This window comes from Arachis hypogaea, chromosome 12 (assembly GCF_003086295.3).
Source record: "Arachis hypogaea cultivar Tifrunner chromosome 12, arahy.Tifrunner.gnm2.J5K5, whole genome shotgun sequence".
NCBI lineage: Eukaryota > Viridiplantae > Streptophyta > Magnoliopsida > Fabales > Fabaceae > Arachis > Arachis hypogaea.
In genome coordinates, this window is record NC_092047.1 from 12,034,845 (window position 1) to 12,051,801 (window position 16,957).

Below are 16,957 nucleotides of genomic sequence, written 5' to 3' on the forward strand. Positions count from 1 at the left end.
TGAGTCATTTTCCAAGTCCTCCCATGATGCCATCAGTCCTTTCTTCTTTCCTCCTTTTGGCTTCTCCTCCTTCTTCAACTTAGGACAATCAGATTTGAAATGCCCCGTTTCCTTGCAGTTGTAACAAGTTACTTTGCTGAGGTCTTTCTTCAGTTTTCTTGAGCTGCTCTGCCTTTGCCTTTCCCTTTGAACTTCACCATTTTTCTGAATGTTTTGGCAAACAATACAAACTCATTTTCAGAGGAGTTATCACTGGATTCATTATCCAGAGGGTTAGTCACAGAAGAAAAAGCATTTCCTTTCCTTTTTGAATCTTTTTTCAAATAAGTATTTTCAAAAGCAAGTAAGTTTCCTCTCAAATCATCACAAGTGATGGAATCTAGGCTACTTCTCTCAGAAATAATTAAAGCTTTTGTTTCCCACTCTTTTGTGAGACATCTCAACACTCTCCTTACAAGCACAGAATCAGGATACGTAATTCTCAGAGCATCTAAGCCAACAATGATGATGTTGAATCTTTCAAATAGTTCATCAATGGACTCTCCTTCCTTCATTGCAAATATTTCATACTCTCTGTTCAATATATCAGTCCGAGTCTTCTTCACAATGGTGGTTCCCTCATGAGTGATTTGAAGTTTGTCCCATATTTCCTTTGCCGTTGTGCATCGTGATACCCGTCGGTATTCCTCGAAACTGATGGCACAGTTGAGCAAGTTGACAGCCTTGGCATTTAGCTCCACCTTCTTTCTATCTTCCTCGGTCCAGCTCGCTTCTGGTTTAAGAGTGACCACTCCTTCAGCACTTGTGTTAGTTGGAAATTGAGGTCCCTCCAGGATGATCTTCCAGAGTCTGTAGTCTACTACTTGCACAAAGATCTTCATTCTCTCCTTCCAATAGGTATAGTTTTTCCCATTGAAAAGAGGCGGTCTGTTGCTTGACTCTCCTTCTGTAAGGTTGTAGGACACCAGATTTAAGCCACTGCTTTCTGTCATTTGGATCTTTTCTCCAAGCTGCAAAGCTTGATCTCTTTGAGACCAAGCTCTGATACCAATTGATGGTTTTCAGTGGCTAAGAGAAAGGGGGGTTGAATCTTAGCCCCTTTTTCACTTTAGAACACTTGCTGGTCTTTGAAACAACTTCTGGAAATTTTTTTATTTTTGTCTCGTCCCTAGCCACGAGACTTTTATTTTTGTCTCGTCACTTGGCACGAGATATTTTTCGGTTTTATCTCCTGTGCAGTAGAAACAGAAATGGAGTAGAAGAAAGAGAATATTACACCCAGATATATCCCGGTTCAGCTGCTAAGTGCAGTGCAGCCTACATCCAGTCTCCATCACAACAATGATGGAATTTCACTATAATCTTCTTTGATTACAGACTGTAAAGTGCTAACCCAACTTACAAGGGGATTCCCACAGAATCATGAAACACAACATAGATAAACAAAGGATCTCTAAGGACATCTATGGTTTTTTCTTTTAATTTTGCACTCTCTGCCTTTTTTCGCTCTATGGCTTTTTCGTACAAACCTCACTGTTTGCCTTTTTCCATGAGACTCAAGACATAACAAAATTAAACAGAATAATACAAAATAGAATACATTGAAGGAGAAAAAAAACTGTTGGCTCAGGTAGCTCTGAGAACTCTGTGCCTTGCACTCTCACACTTTCTCCTTGTTTCAAGCCTTGGATGTTCACCCTTACTTATAGGGAGAAGCCTCCACGGTTGAAACCAAACAAACCAAGCTAAGCTTCTTCTTCTTCAAACAGAACCGGTTCGGCCAGAGAGAGAGAGAAGAGATAACCCATGCAAAATCTAACATGCAATTACCTCTAGTCCTTCCTTGGTCATCAATCTTCATCAATCTGAGCCCTTCATCCCTGCCTTGCTCTCCAAGATGAACTTCTGGCCCTTGATACTTCATGATGATGATAGCTTCATCTGCTCCAATCTCTGCCTCTTCCATCACGTAGCCACCCTAGCTACTTCCTGTGGTGGTTGAGCAGAATCAGAGACAAGCCATCCCTTCAAGATTTCCTCCTAGCTGGCCGAAATCTTCTTCAACCATTTTTGGTATGGAGAAGCCAAGATCTCATCACCAAATCTTACCATAAGTGATAAGAATCTCAGCCACTATATTTTTTATGTTTTCTTTTTCTTGCCATCATTGTGATGGTCTTTAGGCGTGCTTCTTCCTCTCTTCGGTGTCTAGTCATGGCTTCCATGGTTTGCTGTGTAATGACCGAATAGAGAAGAAAGAAATGAGAGAGAGGAAAGAGAAATTATGAACAATAATTAATGAAGCAAAGAAAGAGAATAAAGGTGAATTGATTTTTCACTCCCTTTGCTGAGCAACGTGTAGCTTAATGATGTCCATCAAATCAAAGTCCAACTCTCTCTCATGTTTTCAATACATGTATTAACTTCACTTTAATAAAATTTAAATTCCACTAGAAATAGATTCTGTTGGAAGCTTGTAGCATATTTAAAAAAGGGTTTTATTAAGTTAAAGAAATGCATTGTGCTCCATTCCCCTTAGTTTCGGATCAGCCTCTTTGTTGGGCTTTTAATTTTGGTTTCCTGGCCCAAATTATCACAAATTGCTTCAGCCAAAATAATTTAGACAATGTGTTCCAAGGCTGAGCTTCAATTAGCATATTTTGGACTTGCCAATTTTCTTTCCTTTCGGTCCAAATCAATTCAGCCATAATGATTAAGAATTTATATCAATGCTGAATATTTTTCATCAAATTGGACTTGTAAATTTCTTTTATTTTTGGCCCAATTCATACCTGTACAACAAAATAAATTAATTAACATATATTATATTAATAGTTTTGCTGTTAATAATGTTTGATCATCATCAATTTAAAATTAGAATTTTCCAAACTCATCATATTATGAGTTTAAAATTTAAGATTTAGAATTCAAAATTCAAAATGTATCGCACTTTTTATTTTATTTTTTGGAATGCATTAAAATTCACCAATAATAATTTAGTTTAAGTTTGTGTATTGCATTGAAAAATATCATGTATTGTTCATAGTTAATAATCACTTGTTAATTATTATTCTCTAATTGATAATAACAACATTAAAAAAATCTTATCTCTAATTGATAATGTTACTCTATTATTATATAATATTTTTAAATGATTCATAATATTAAAAAAAAAACAGAGACTCAGTCAAAAATATTTAAAATGTCTTTAAATAAAAATGTTTAATCTCATCTATTGAATAAATTATTATATATTAGATTTTTAACACGTGACATAGATTAAAAGTGTTATTTTTATTAAAAAATATTGATATATTTTTAAAATTATTAATTTGACTCTGGTAATAATGATTTAATTTGTTTAAAATTTAATTTTTTAACAAAAAATTTATTAGAGGATTGTTTTATTTTTATTATTTTTTATAAATTTTCTAATATTATTTTTCTACTCTCATTTCATTATTATTTTGATATTTTTTTATTTTAAGAATTTAATAATTTTTTATGAATTAAGTTTTTTTTTATAATTTTTATAATTTTTTAATATTTTTTTTCTTTTCTCTTACTTTTGAATATCTTTATTTTAATCTACCAGGTCTTAATTATTCTATTTTTTCTAGTAATTCTTATTTATTTTTAAATTCTTTGAATAAAATTTATTGTGAAATTGAGATTTTAAAAAAAATATTTTATATTGATTTAAGAAATATTCAGTGTCATTTGAATTAATATTAATTAGAATCATTAGTGTAATTTTTTTTCTTATCTCTTTAATTTTATTTATAATTTATATTTTTATTATTAATCTATGTTTTTTCAGAGTAAGTTTTTTAATAAATAACAATTAAAAAAAGTTGTTTTTGAAATCTTTATATAAGTAGTGCCTTAAAAAAATTTATAAAAATTAAAGTAATAAAAATAAAGGATAATTTAAGAATAACCCAAAAGAAGAGTGATATTATCATTATTCTTGAAAATGACAAAGACTTAGTTCGAGAAATCTTTTACTTTAAACAAATAACTTTATCAAATTGACTTTTGAAAGATATATTTGTAAATGTTATAACATTTTATATTTGGTAAATTAAATTAAAAATGACTTTTAATAAGTATAAATAATAACAACAGTATTTAGTAAAATAATTTTTAAAATTTAAAATGATCATAATAAACATAAAAATAGAGAGAATTTTGATTGTAAATAAACTTTGACATCAATAATTTAATCAAGAATAAATATAAACTAACTTAAAAAAATACTTCCTTAAATATTTTTAAAAATATCTTTAATTTTTAAAATTACAAACATAAATATATAATTATTTTGATTTACTAAATATAAAATAAAGTATTGATGTCTCTTTAAAAATTTTAACAAAACAAGGGACATCACTCTTCTATATTATGTTACTCTATGATATATTTTGGTACGTAGCATATCTCAAATATTCAATTAAAAAATAGTTAAATTATTATTTTATTTTAATACAAAAGAAATATATAAATACTTTTAACTCGAAGTTTTGAATACCAGAATTAAAAAATAGAATAATGCGACTAAAATGTAAGGACATTATAATCATTTTTAGACAATAATAAAATATGAAAAACTAAACATAAAGAAGTGCAACTGTGATGTATAATGAAAATACCTTTAACAAATTTTCAATTAGGATTTATATTAACAGAAAAATATTTTAATTTAATGAAACTTAGTTAAAAAATGAGATAAAAATGAAAATAAGAAATAACTATAAATAGAAAGATATATCATAAAAATTTAATTGAGATAACTAAATAATTATTTTATGTATGTTCATTTATTTACCTATCATTTTAAGGATTATTAAGATTATATTCATTTTTGTGTTAATCTGTGTTCTTTTTTTTTTTTTTAGATAATTATTTTTATTAAACTTTTTTTCCATAATATCTCACTTTTTGTAACACCCTAACTATCAAAATGTCACGCTTCCGGCTGCACTATTCTGATAGTTTGGGTATTACGACGATTCTTAAAATATTTAATATTAAAATATGAGTCTGTTTAAAACTTAAACCGTATTTTTCAAAAGACCGTTTAAAAGGTTACATAACTCTATACTTTTAACCACACACATACATATACACAGTATTAACTTACAAGCTTTACATAAAAACAAATCCTATCCCTCTTACAAATTGTGAAATAATGAATAATAACTAAAGTAACACAAAACATCGCGACAACAACGACTAGGTAAACTCTTCATGACTTTTGCGTCCATATCCTGAAAAGGAAAATCTGTAGGGAGTGAGAACATCATCCTCGAAAGGGTTTTCAATAGAGGGTTTTGAGAATTACTATAATATAATACGTGAAGATAAAACTCTTTTTAAAGCATAGTGATTAATAATCGTCTTATGCATCCTTTTAAAACCCAAAGATTTACCATTAAAAACTTGAAATCTTTTCTGAAAAAGGAAACTGTTATTCCTTCAAAAATTCAAAAGCCTTTCAAAAGGTTTTTCCTAAACAGCATGAATAACCAACCTGTTCTAAGCATAGGTTCATTAAGTCTATGCTGAACTAGTTTAGTTTTGCATACTTTACTAAACGAGAAACACAAACCAAACAAAGCCTTCAGCCCATCTCATAATTAACCACGGCCTTAGGCCCAAGCAACTGAATCAACAACTAGTTCATTACAATCCAACCAATTTTCAGTCACAAACACAAGTAAGAATGTTCAAACACAATCGAGCAGTTATATCAAGTAGAACAATTAGGAGTTAAACATAACTATTTACATAGGCAAACCAATTACAATATGCACACCCAAATAATGTCATATAAATGCATATGATGCATGCCTGTCCTACTGGCCATGAACTCATGCATCGGTTATGTTGTCAGACCCGACGGCCTCCTTCTCGACAGCATGGCGGCGGCAGGGACGTTTGGGAGATGCGACGACAGCAGTTGGCTTCGCGTTGGACGGCGGCGACGAAGGCGCGGCGGCTCCAAGCCTGCGACCACCCCTCTCTCTCCGTGATTCAGCTTCGACGGTGGCTCTACGGTGGACCAGCGATGACGGCGATGGCACGGACAGCAGCAGCGGCGGGACGTTCCTCGCGCGGCTCTCTCCCTCGGTTCTGGCATTCCTCGCGATGGCGACGAGCAGCGAGCAGCTTTGCGGCGACAGCGAGGCCCACCGGTGCTGGCTCGTGCCTCTCTTCCTCTTCTTTTTCTCCGTTCTCCCTGCTTCCCTCTGCTCCCCCCTTCTTTCTTTCTTTTACTTTTTCTGAGGTGTTTACTGAAGGGAAAAAAGGGTAGCAGCTAGGGTTCTATTTAGACAAAAGAAAAAATGTGGGTTCAATTAGGGTTAGGGTTTGTGTATGGAATTAAAAATTTTGGGGTTTAATTTGAAATTAATTAAATCCTTGAAATTATTTTAAAATATTATTCGTTGTATTAAAATACTATTTGGTTTTCACTCAAACACTCTAATTAAAAATATAATAATACAATATAATTAATTTTCTTTATTAACAAAACTTAAAGTATTTAATTATAAAGATATTATCATATAAAAATTTTGTTATTTTACAACTACTAATTTTATATTTTAAATATGAAAATTAATTTAATAATTAAAAAATTAGATAAAATTCTAATTTAAATATCCAAACATCTTTATTTTTAAATCTCTAAGACTTTAAATGATAAATAGAAAAATAATTCAAAATTATAAAATTTAGATAAAAATCTTAATTTATTTTAAATTCAATTAATCAAAACTACCTTTAATTATCTCCAATAAAATAATTTATAAAATTAAAATTATAAATAAATATATAATTTAAAGTTAGTTTAAAATAGAATTTTTTTTAAACATTCTGGGTCTTACACTTTTAAACTTTTAACTCTGTAGGCTAATATGCGTTTTAATTTTATTTTTTTGGACAAATATTTTAAAATAAATATATGACGTATTTTCTTATAATCTAATTATTTCTTTTTCTTCACCACTTTGATTTTTTTTATTAATCAATAAATGCATTTATTTAGAGTAATATATAAAAAAGGATGCATCGAGAATAATTTTTTAAAATTGACGAAGATAAATTTTTATATGTTTTTAACACTGCATTTAATTTATGCTATTACAACTATTATATATATATATATATATATATATATATATATATATATATATATATATATATATATGTATGTTTGTACTGTTTTTTTATAATATAAATTAACATAAGTGGCTATAAATATCTCTAAAATTAAATTAAATATGCTAAGAGTGGTACAAAATTCACCAATTAAGAAATTGATCATATATATATATATATATATATATATATATATATATATATATATCCTTTTATTATATATTGATATAAATTTTAGAAATGAAATAATGAAAATTGGCAATATATATATATATATATATATATTTTGTTAGCATTGTTTTATGGTCACGCCAAAAGAGATATTAATTAAAATAATTTTGACAAAATGATCAATGTGGGTAAATATAAAATTTCAAATATCTATTTATAAAATGTTTAATTTGAATATAGTGGTAAGTGACAAACAAATAATTAGAAATACATTATGCTAACCATATCTAAATATTTATAGACAAGTGATACATAGATTTTTTATATCAATTTCAAACCATCGGTAAAGAAATTTATATGTTGTCTATTAAATTTGGTAAGATGTTTAATCGTTTTTTCAATAAAAAAAACTTAGAATTTATTTATTATTTTTTCTGTAATTAATTATATTCACCATTATTGTTATTTCTGATAAGAAATTTGAAATGTTTAAAGTTCTAATTAATCTTTTTTATTATATTTATTTTCTTGACATAACAAAACATAGAGACATCTTGATCTTGGCGATGACTCGGAGCTGAAAGATTTATGGCTTGATAAAGTGCATATCCCAGATGAGGCCTTTTCCTCTGGTTTCAATTTAGAAGGTCTGACGGTGAAAGAGTGTGATGAATTCTTTACAACCGCAATACTACCTTCTCATTTACTTTCCTTCTTCAGTCGATTACAAGAGTTGATGGTGTGGGGATGCAATTCTGTTGAGGCCATATTTGAAGTCAAAGATACAACAGCAGATATTGTTATTCCTTTGAAGATATTGACTTTGGAGAAACTTCCAAATCTGAGACATGTTTGGAACAAGGATTCGGAAGGAAAGCTCAGTCTTCCCAAACTGGAGGAGGTTATTATTGATGAATGTGCAAGCTTAAAATCCGTGTTCTCAGAATCAGTTAACATACAGAGGTTAGAAGTAAAGAATTGTGAAAAGTTAGTTGAAATTGTCTCCAGAGATGAACTAGTCAAAGAAGAAGAAGTAAATAAACCGGTTAATATCTTCTCCAAGCTATCTTATCTGAAACTGTGGAATTTGCCAAATCTGAGCTACATTTATCATGGAATGGAAGACTCTGAATTTTCATTATCAAATGCATTACTACCATGGCATATACTACCTTCCCTTCATAAATTGGAAGAGTTAGTCGTTGAGAATTGTGGTTCCTTTGAGACAATATTTGATGTGAAAGATGCTCCAACAAATGATGTGAAAGATACAGACATAATTTCTGTTGAGGTCATATTTGAAGTCAAAGATACACCAACAGATATTCCTTTGAAGAAGTTGACTTTGGAGCATCTGCCAACTCTAAGTCATATTTGGAACAAGAATCTTAAAAGAAGTCGTCTCAGCTTTCCATGTCTGGAGGAAGTGGTTGTGAATGGATGTAAAAGCTTCACAAGCTTGTTGCCAGCATCATTGTCCATGTCTAACATGATAAGGATAGATGTAAAAAACTGTGAGGAATTGGTTGAAATTGTTACAAAAGATGATGAAGCAGACAATGAAGAAATAAATAAAGAGCTTATTATGTTTCCTAAGCTAACTTCATTGACTCTGTACAATTTGCCAAATCTTACATACATTTATGCTGGAATGCAAATTCTAAATTTGCCCAAATTAAGAGAGTTGGATATTTCTCATTGTAAATTTGCAACAGATTCTAATGCAAAGGTACAAAAGTTCCTACCTTAAAAATATTCATAACTTTCTAATCTTGTTAGCTTTATATATGATCTGCTTATTTTTTTTTGTAGAATATATAGTTTTGAGAAAAATGCATTTTATTTATCACAATAAGCAGCTCATTCTTATTTTGTTTGTTAATAAGTTAATATATCTCTTGCGCACCAATAAGTCTTTTAAATTATTCATAATGAGCCAAATGCATGTATCTATAATATGAGAAGCTACCCACCATTAGAAAATATGAGCAGCTTTTGTCATTTTTGATCTCTTACTTGTATATGTGGTAATAGCTTATATGCACATTTAAGATACCTATATTTATGCATTGTTATTCAATTTAAAAATTGCATGCTGAACATATAAAACATTGCATATTCATATATCGATTTATATTAATAACATGTTATACGTAATAATGTTAGATATTCGTTTCAAAAAATTTGTTAAGATAGTTTATTTTTTTGTCAAAAAAGTATTCTCAGTCTTAAAAAGAGAATATACAATATTGAACTTATTTTAATTCTTTCATGATATTACTTAAAAAAAAATTAACACTTCTATTTTTTTTTAAATAAGCTTATTGAAAAAGTTAACTCTATTGATTTGTCACCCTCGTATATTTCAAGTATAATGTCAAATAATATTTCTGAAATTAACTACAATAAATTCTAGTTTGGCAATAAACTCAAAAGAATTGATTCTTATTCTGAGTTTAGGATTAAATTAAGAGTAGTATCTATAAATTTTAAACAAAAAGACTGAAAATAGTGAGTTAATATTTTATTTAAAAAAACACTCAACTATTTTGTAATAGACTTTGTCACAATAATACATTTTCATAACTAAAAAAAAAGTGACAAATTCTTTACTAAATTTGGTATTGACTTTTGAACAAATTGATATTTTTAAGGGGAGTACTAGGGAAACAATGAAAATTTTGAACAACATGAACAACCACCAATCAAATGAAAATACACCACATTCTAATTTAATGCTACTAATTAAATTTACTCTTTTAACCCTATTAATTCACATTGTTTACACATTGTTCAAAAATTTTGTTAGTTACCTATACTTTTCCTATTTTTAAATTCAATTGTCATGTGAAATCTTTTTTTATTTATAACAAAAGCTATATTGACAGAGTAAAATCACATTTTTTTCCACAAACAATTGATGTTTTCTTCATCATCAAGAAAAGTAGATTTTTAACACGTTTAACTTATAAGCTTCTAAACTTCTGCATGCTTCATTTATGTCATTTTATTTGGAATACTTGTACGCATTTTGCAGCAATTAAAAAATGGAGAAGGTAAATTATGTTCACATGTCATGATGGCCATGTGTTGTCCTTCTTATTAACTTTGAATCCGATGGAGCAGGTTTTTACCCCTCACTTAGAGCGACTATCAATAGACATGGAAGGTGTGATGATGCTTGACAAAGGACTGCTTCATTTGGACCCCAAAAACATAAAATATCTAAGATTGCAGGGCTTTAATGACTCAGATGCCGCATCTGCTTTTAATTTCTTCCCAAAGAAGGTGCCACTTCCCAATATTCAAATGCTTGTGGTGGCCGACAGTTCTTTCAAAGAGATATTCCCCTTACAAAAGCCTGAGATTATTCATTCACAGCTGCTTGTTCGAGCATTGGAGTTGAGGAATCTGCACAAGCTTGAATCCATTGGGTTACAGCACACTTGGGTGGCCCCCTCTAATCTCACATGGCTCAAAATTGAGGGTTGTGCATCTTTGAAGTATTTGTTCACTTCTTCAGCCCCCAAATGCCTTGTTCAACTTAAAGAGTTGCTCATATCCAACTGTGAAGCACTCGAAAGCTTAATGGTGGATTATCAACCACATGATGATGATCATGATGTCATCATATTCAAAAAGCTTGAGAGACTGTCTCTTAGCCAAATACCAAAACTTGAGAGCTTTTACACTGGAAAGTCAACTTTGAATTTCCCATCTTTGAAGGAAGTCAAGGTCACCGAATGCAACAGATTGGAGTACATGTTCACATTCTCAACTGCCAAAAGCTTGAAAAATTTGAATGAGATGAAGATTTCCAAATGTGAGTCATTGGAAACAGTAGTTTTGACAACACAAGAGGCAAACCAACAACATGAAGATCTCACATTCCCAGACCTCAAATGTCTGACTCTTAGCGAATTACCAAAATTTGAAAGTTTTTTCACGAAAAACTCATTAACTTTGAATTTCCCGTCTCTAGAGAAAGTCGAGGTTACTGAATGCAACAGATTGGAGTATATATTCACATTCTCAACTGCCAAAAGCTTGCATAAATTGGGGAATATGGAGATTTCCAAATGTGAGTCATTGGAAACAGTAGTATTAGCAGAGGCAGACGAGCCACATGAGCTCACATTCTCAAACCTCTGGGATCTGTCTCTAAGCGAATCCCCAAAACTTGGAAGCTTTTTCACGGGAAAGTCAACTCTGAAATTCCAAGCATACTTGTACATTGAGATCAGTCAATGCAAGATCATGAAAACTTTCTCACATGGTGACGTGGAAGCACCTAAATTAGAGATGGTGAAGATAGATGGAGTTCGTTGCTCGAAAGATAATCTAAATGCTGCAGTCAGTCAACAATTTGAGAAACGATCTACGCAGCATTGATGAGTTAATTAGTACAACTATAATTTAACATGTAAGTTAGTTCCTCTATCTGCTAAATTTGCATCATCTTTTACTTTTCATGTTACGCAATGCACCAAAACAATAGAAAAAGTTCTGTTTGAAATGTCATTTGATTTGCTCCCTCCATATTCGGTTATATTAATTTTTGATATTGCTCATTTTATTATCCAATTCTTGTCCTTTGTAAGAATTTAATAAATTAAAGAATGGTATAGTTAATGTAACTTGACTTAACTAGCTCTTGTATATAAATTCTTGCAGGAAATTTGTTGCTTGCTAAGGGAAGCTTATTTTCAATGCATTTGTTACCACTTACCAGTTAGCCTTGCTCAAGGAGCAATGGACAAATAAATAAGGACGGTTGGTAAGTTTTTTTTTTTCTCCTTATTTTGAGAAAAAAAAAAATTAGAAATGGTTATGCTTTCATTGTAATTTTGTATGGATACAATCTGATGATTATGATAACTGAAATTATTAGGCCAGGTAACAAATTAGATAGAAAAACACACAAGTTAATTTGATGCTGTTACATATTTCTTTTTGGAAAGTTTTACTCTTAAGTTTGGTTAACATTCAACTCAAATCATGGAGAGTTTTGCTTTTTCCAATCCTATGACTTTTTTAACTTTAGTCAATATTAACCAACACAATTGTTTTTATGAAATTTCATTTCTAAGGTTTTACGGGACACCAAATGCAGCAATTAAGAGGATATAAGTGGATCCCATCATGGCAACAAATATTCATTTCTGTTTGAGTATGGTGTGGTGTGCATGACCTGAATAAGTTCCCTGTATCACTATGCAGGAAGAAGTGTGTCATTGCCTTTTAAGTGGTATAGCTATAAGCTCAGTGTGTTTTATGAATAAAATTATATCTTGTATTTTTATACAAGATGTAAGGTGTCTAGTTAAGTTATTGAGAGCACTAGCGTATTTTTAGAATGAAAGTTTATTGTAATAATTTTACAATATTGAAGGAGTGTGGTTTATATTGAAGTTATAAGAGAATGTTTTAAAAATAGGATTGACAATGGTATATAGATATATTTCTACATAAGACCATTTTAATCCATAAAGTTAACCTTATATTTCTATAAAATTTCAAATTGTGTATGCCTTTTTGCATAAAGCATATTGCTATGGTAACGATGACATGAATATTTTTCTTTTCCAAGAATTGTGATTGTTGGATAAGATTTGTCGTATTAATTAGCTAAAAATATACTGCCATCAAAATACTGCTAGCAACGGATAGAAATAAGTGTCTCGACAGTTGACAATCTTAATTGGATATAATTATTAAAACATATGATTTAATTTAATAGTACAATGTAATATATTTAGAATTTAGTTCATCTAATATTTTGTTCAATACATGAATAATGACTTTAAATTAATAAAAAAAATCATAAGTATAATTAACTAAACGAAACAGTAGTTAGTACTTAGGACAAAAGTACTCTGACTTTATTTTAAGATAAATTCACCATTTCACCTCATAATAAATTTTCTTATTCCAAAAATAATACAATACCAAAATAGAGTGGAGAATTCTTAAGCATCATCAACAACAAAAATGATGATGCGTGCAAAACTGCAAAGTCAATCATGAGACATGAAGATTTTGGATTTCAACTTGCAGTGTTCTAAGTTTTTTCTCAACATTTGACAATTCCTCTTGAATCTCTAGAAGCATATTCAGTCTATTCTGTGCTTGATCTTGGTAAGGCTTGCCAAGAACTTTCACATAATTGTCCAAATATTCCATGCCTTTATTGAAATCTTTATTAATGGCCTCTTCAAGTTCAGATGCCAACTTTTCTGCTTTTGCTTTCACTTTATCTATCACACTCTGTCTGCGTCTAGGAAATTTGGATATAGCTAGATACCTGACAAGTCAATGTCAACCAAATTTGAGCATCAAGTCATCAACATGATCTAGCAACTAATCAGAATCATTATATTTACTAATTATTTCATGCAACTCTTGCCGTAATAGTGTAATATGTTTCCTTTTACGGAAGATTTAAGACCAGAGATATCACAACTCTATCACAACATGGAACAAATTTTGAAATACAATCTTGAGCAATAAGAAAGAAAGTCAACTACAGATAAAAATAGAAAATCATAATACCCGCCAGCAGAACAAATGCCAAGAGCAAGAAGATCTTCCAATGTTGTTGGTAGCAAAGATGTTAGTAGTGAAGCAGATAAACCAGCCACACCCACTTCACCAAAAGTCGATAAAAACTAATATTCAAAAAATGTTCAGATGTATTGACAGTATCATAACTAAATTTAAGTAACAATAAATAAATAAATAAACAAATAAATAATGATGTCAAATCTCAGTATACAAAAAGAAACAATAAAGAAAACTTTTATTACTTAAGAAGATTCACATGGGATGGGATTCACAATAGTGCAAAGCTTGCAAGGGTCAACAAGCACAACATAGTGCAGTATTGCAAAAACTACCAAAACAACTTGCAAGAATGGTTGTTCCACAACTCAGGTCCTTCTAGAATGCTGCACACGGCCTAGAGCTCCTATAAAAAAGTAAAGGGGTTAAATAGGATATTAAAATCACCAAAGGCATTTGACATGCAAAACCAATCCACAATAGCTATCGAGAAACCTCCAAATCAAGTTCATTAACATTAGACTTTGAATATAAATGTGTTCACAGGTACCAAGAGGAAAAAAGTTTATGTGGATACACACTTATGAACACAAGACAACAGAGTGAGAAGGAAGAAACTACCTCAGCGTACACCAAATACCTCTTGTGATGGATCATACATATTTGAACCAGGAAAGATCTCCTCAAAATCTTGTTTCACTTTGTTTCTCAGAAGTGGATGAGGTAATAGCCATATCAACAGAATCCTGAATGATAGCTCCTCTGGTGGATCCGGAGAATTCTTCATGTCCTCATACACATTCATCACATCTGCAAGAGATCCATTCTTCAAGAAGCCTCTTATGACCTCAGTATAGGTCTGAGAATCAGGGTAGAGATTCTCCTTTTCATGCTTTCCCACATTTTCATTACTTCATCCATCTTTTTAGCCCTTGCCAGTGCAATAATCAAGTCCTTATACAAGTATTTATCCTGAATGTGCCAATCTTGCTTTTGTATCACCTTAAAAACTTGAAAATTTATTAACATACTTGTAAGACCAACAGAGCAAACACCACCTACAGGTATCAATATAGAAATAAAATTCAGCAAAAAGAGCATGCCTCCAAATCCAATAACTTTATCAATACTCTCTTGATATTAACTTTGATTTACTATTCAGCTAAAAATGTCATTAGAGGCACTATTAGTGAGAGTTCATTAAAGTAAATACTATCCTTTAATCAAACCTTAGAAAAAAGTATGCTAGATTGCTAGTACTTAGTAGCAATATCTCTAACAGACATTTTAACAAACAAGTTACGGGCAACCAACAATACAATGAAAGAGTGAATAGAAGAGAAGATAGAGAACGAGAAAGAAACCATGAAGGCAAGAGAAACTTCTTCTTAGTGCTCAAGCTCAGGGAGAACAACGATGATTAAGTCGAGCTTCAAGACATGGTTTTTGATGAACTTGTGAAGTTTGTCGATCCAACCGAGAACTGATGGCTTTTGCAGCTCAATTGATATGCAGAACCGTCTTTTTTAAAAACCATTATATCTATCAGAAATCGGCTTGTCGAACCGAATCGGGATAATTTTTTTACTAGAACTCTTTTCGATTACAGATAAAGTATGTAACAACATTTTTTATCCACTTCAATATGCACCTCCATTTAGTTAGCTTCCATGTGCTCATTTTAATTTATACTTTCTGTTCTTTGATGTTTCAAAACTTGACACTTTCTAAAATCGATTCCTATGCCCTGCTGAAGTTGATAAGCTTTTTTAATACTGCTCCAAAAAGGTGAACATTTCCTTTATTTGTACTTTTTTCTTTTCCCGACTAAGTAATTAATTTTTCACTACTATCATATTAATCTGCACTTTTTTTTGGGTTGGGGGAGGGGGAGTTATATTAATCTGCATAGTTAAATTACTCTTTTTGTAACATTGAGGGCCAAGGCTGTTATGGATGGTGCTTCTTGTTTGAGCTTCATTTTGTAGGTTGAGGGTTTACATTTACTGATTAGTCGTTGTATATAGTGTTGAGACGGATTGAACATAGATCGGTTTGGAAGATGTTGATGCTCTTTTTCAGTTTTGTCGTCCATAACTCCATATCAGCAATGTACAAATTGTTATCAAAGGGAAAAAATTTTTTAGTATTTGCCGAACAGCATGATGGATAATAAACTTTTAAGCAATGGGTATGAAGATTTTTCCTGTTTCAATGTGTCCAACAATTTCATCTTCCTCTTCTTTTATTTCTTTTATTTATTTATTTTTTTCACTATCTTTATACTATCAATTGATAATTTAGTGAACATCTTGAAGGCAGGAATAACGGAGTTTGATGAAAAATCTTGTTGACTAGCACTGCCATGTCTCTAATCTATATTCCAAACTGGTCTCAACTTAAAACATGTTAAGGGTAAAAAACAGGTGCTGGTTCGGAAAGGTGGAAAACATAAGTTGCTAATTGGATAAGGAAAGAATAATTTGTGTTAGAAGTGGTGAAGAGGTGAATGTAACTTCTGGGAAAGGTGGAGATGAGAATAGAGGAATAACCTCTATAGGAGACCCAGTGGTCAGCAAGATTTGCATAAATTTCACATGTTGAAACAATGTTACTTCAATAAATAATAAGCTTAATTAACGAGTTGTAATCAGGAAAAAAAAAATTAAACAATAGATGAGACGGTGGGACCTACTCCTAGATATTTTCTCCTTTCTCTAACCCTAACTTCACCACTCACACACTCTCACTCACCTCACACCCTCTCCCTCACAGCACACACAGACTTGAAGGAAATAGAAAGAAAGAAAGAAAAGGGAAAGAGAGAAGAGGGGAGACCGTGAGAAGAGAAGGGAGGAGGAAGGAGAGAGCTGTCCACGCCGAGCCATCACGCGAGGAGAGAGAGAGCCGCGCCTCGTCATTGTCGGCCTGGAGCTCGCCCTTCGTGTCCCGTCGCGTCGCCGCCAGCCGCGTCCAGCTCGCCGCCGTCGCATCACCATCAGAGGCCAGAACTGAGTGAAATGCCTTTGAGAGAGGGGACGAGCGCGAGAGAGGAGACGAG

At 31.4% G+C, this 16,957-nt stretch overlaps 1 protein-coding gene and 1 pseudogene across 4 annotated transcripts in view; one reads left to right on the top strand and one right to left on the bottom strand.

Moving 5' to 3' along the window:
* LOC112726863 (uncharacterized) overlaps positions 1–12,753 on the top strand; it is a 72,382-nt gene extending 59,629 nt beyond the window's left edge. For all 4 annotated transcript variants that reach the window (XM_072208799.1, XM_072208798.1, XM_072208800.1 and 1 more), the window contains 4 exons: positions 7,883–9,064; positions 10,462–11,758; positions 12,010–12,112; positions 12,426–12,753. In XM_072208799.1, the coding sequence (XP_072064900.1) occupies positions 7,883–9,064; positions 10,462–11,727 (2,448 nt within the window). In that variant the 3' untranslated portion in view covers positions 11,728–11,758; positions 12,010–12,112; positions 12,426–12,753. The remainder of the gene's footprint in view (positions 1–7,882; positions 9,065–10,461; positions 11,759–12,009; positions 12,113–12,425) is intronic.
* A 486-nt stretch (positions 12,754–13,239) lies between these two features.
* LOC112729694 (protein THYLAKOID ASSEMBLY 8-like, chloroplastic) lies at positions 13,240–16,817 on the bottom strand (annotated as a pseudogene).
* Positions 16,818–16,957: the final 140 nt, after the last annotated feature.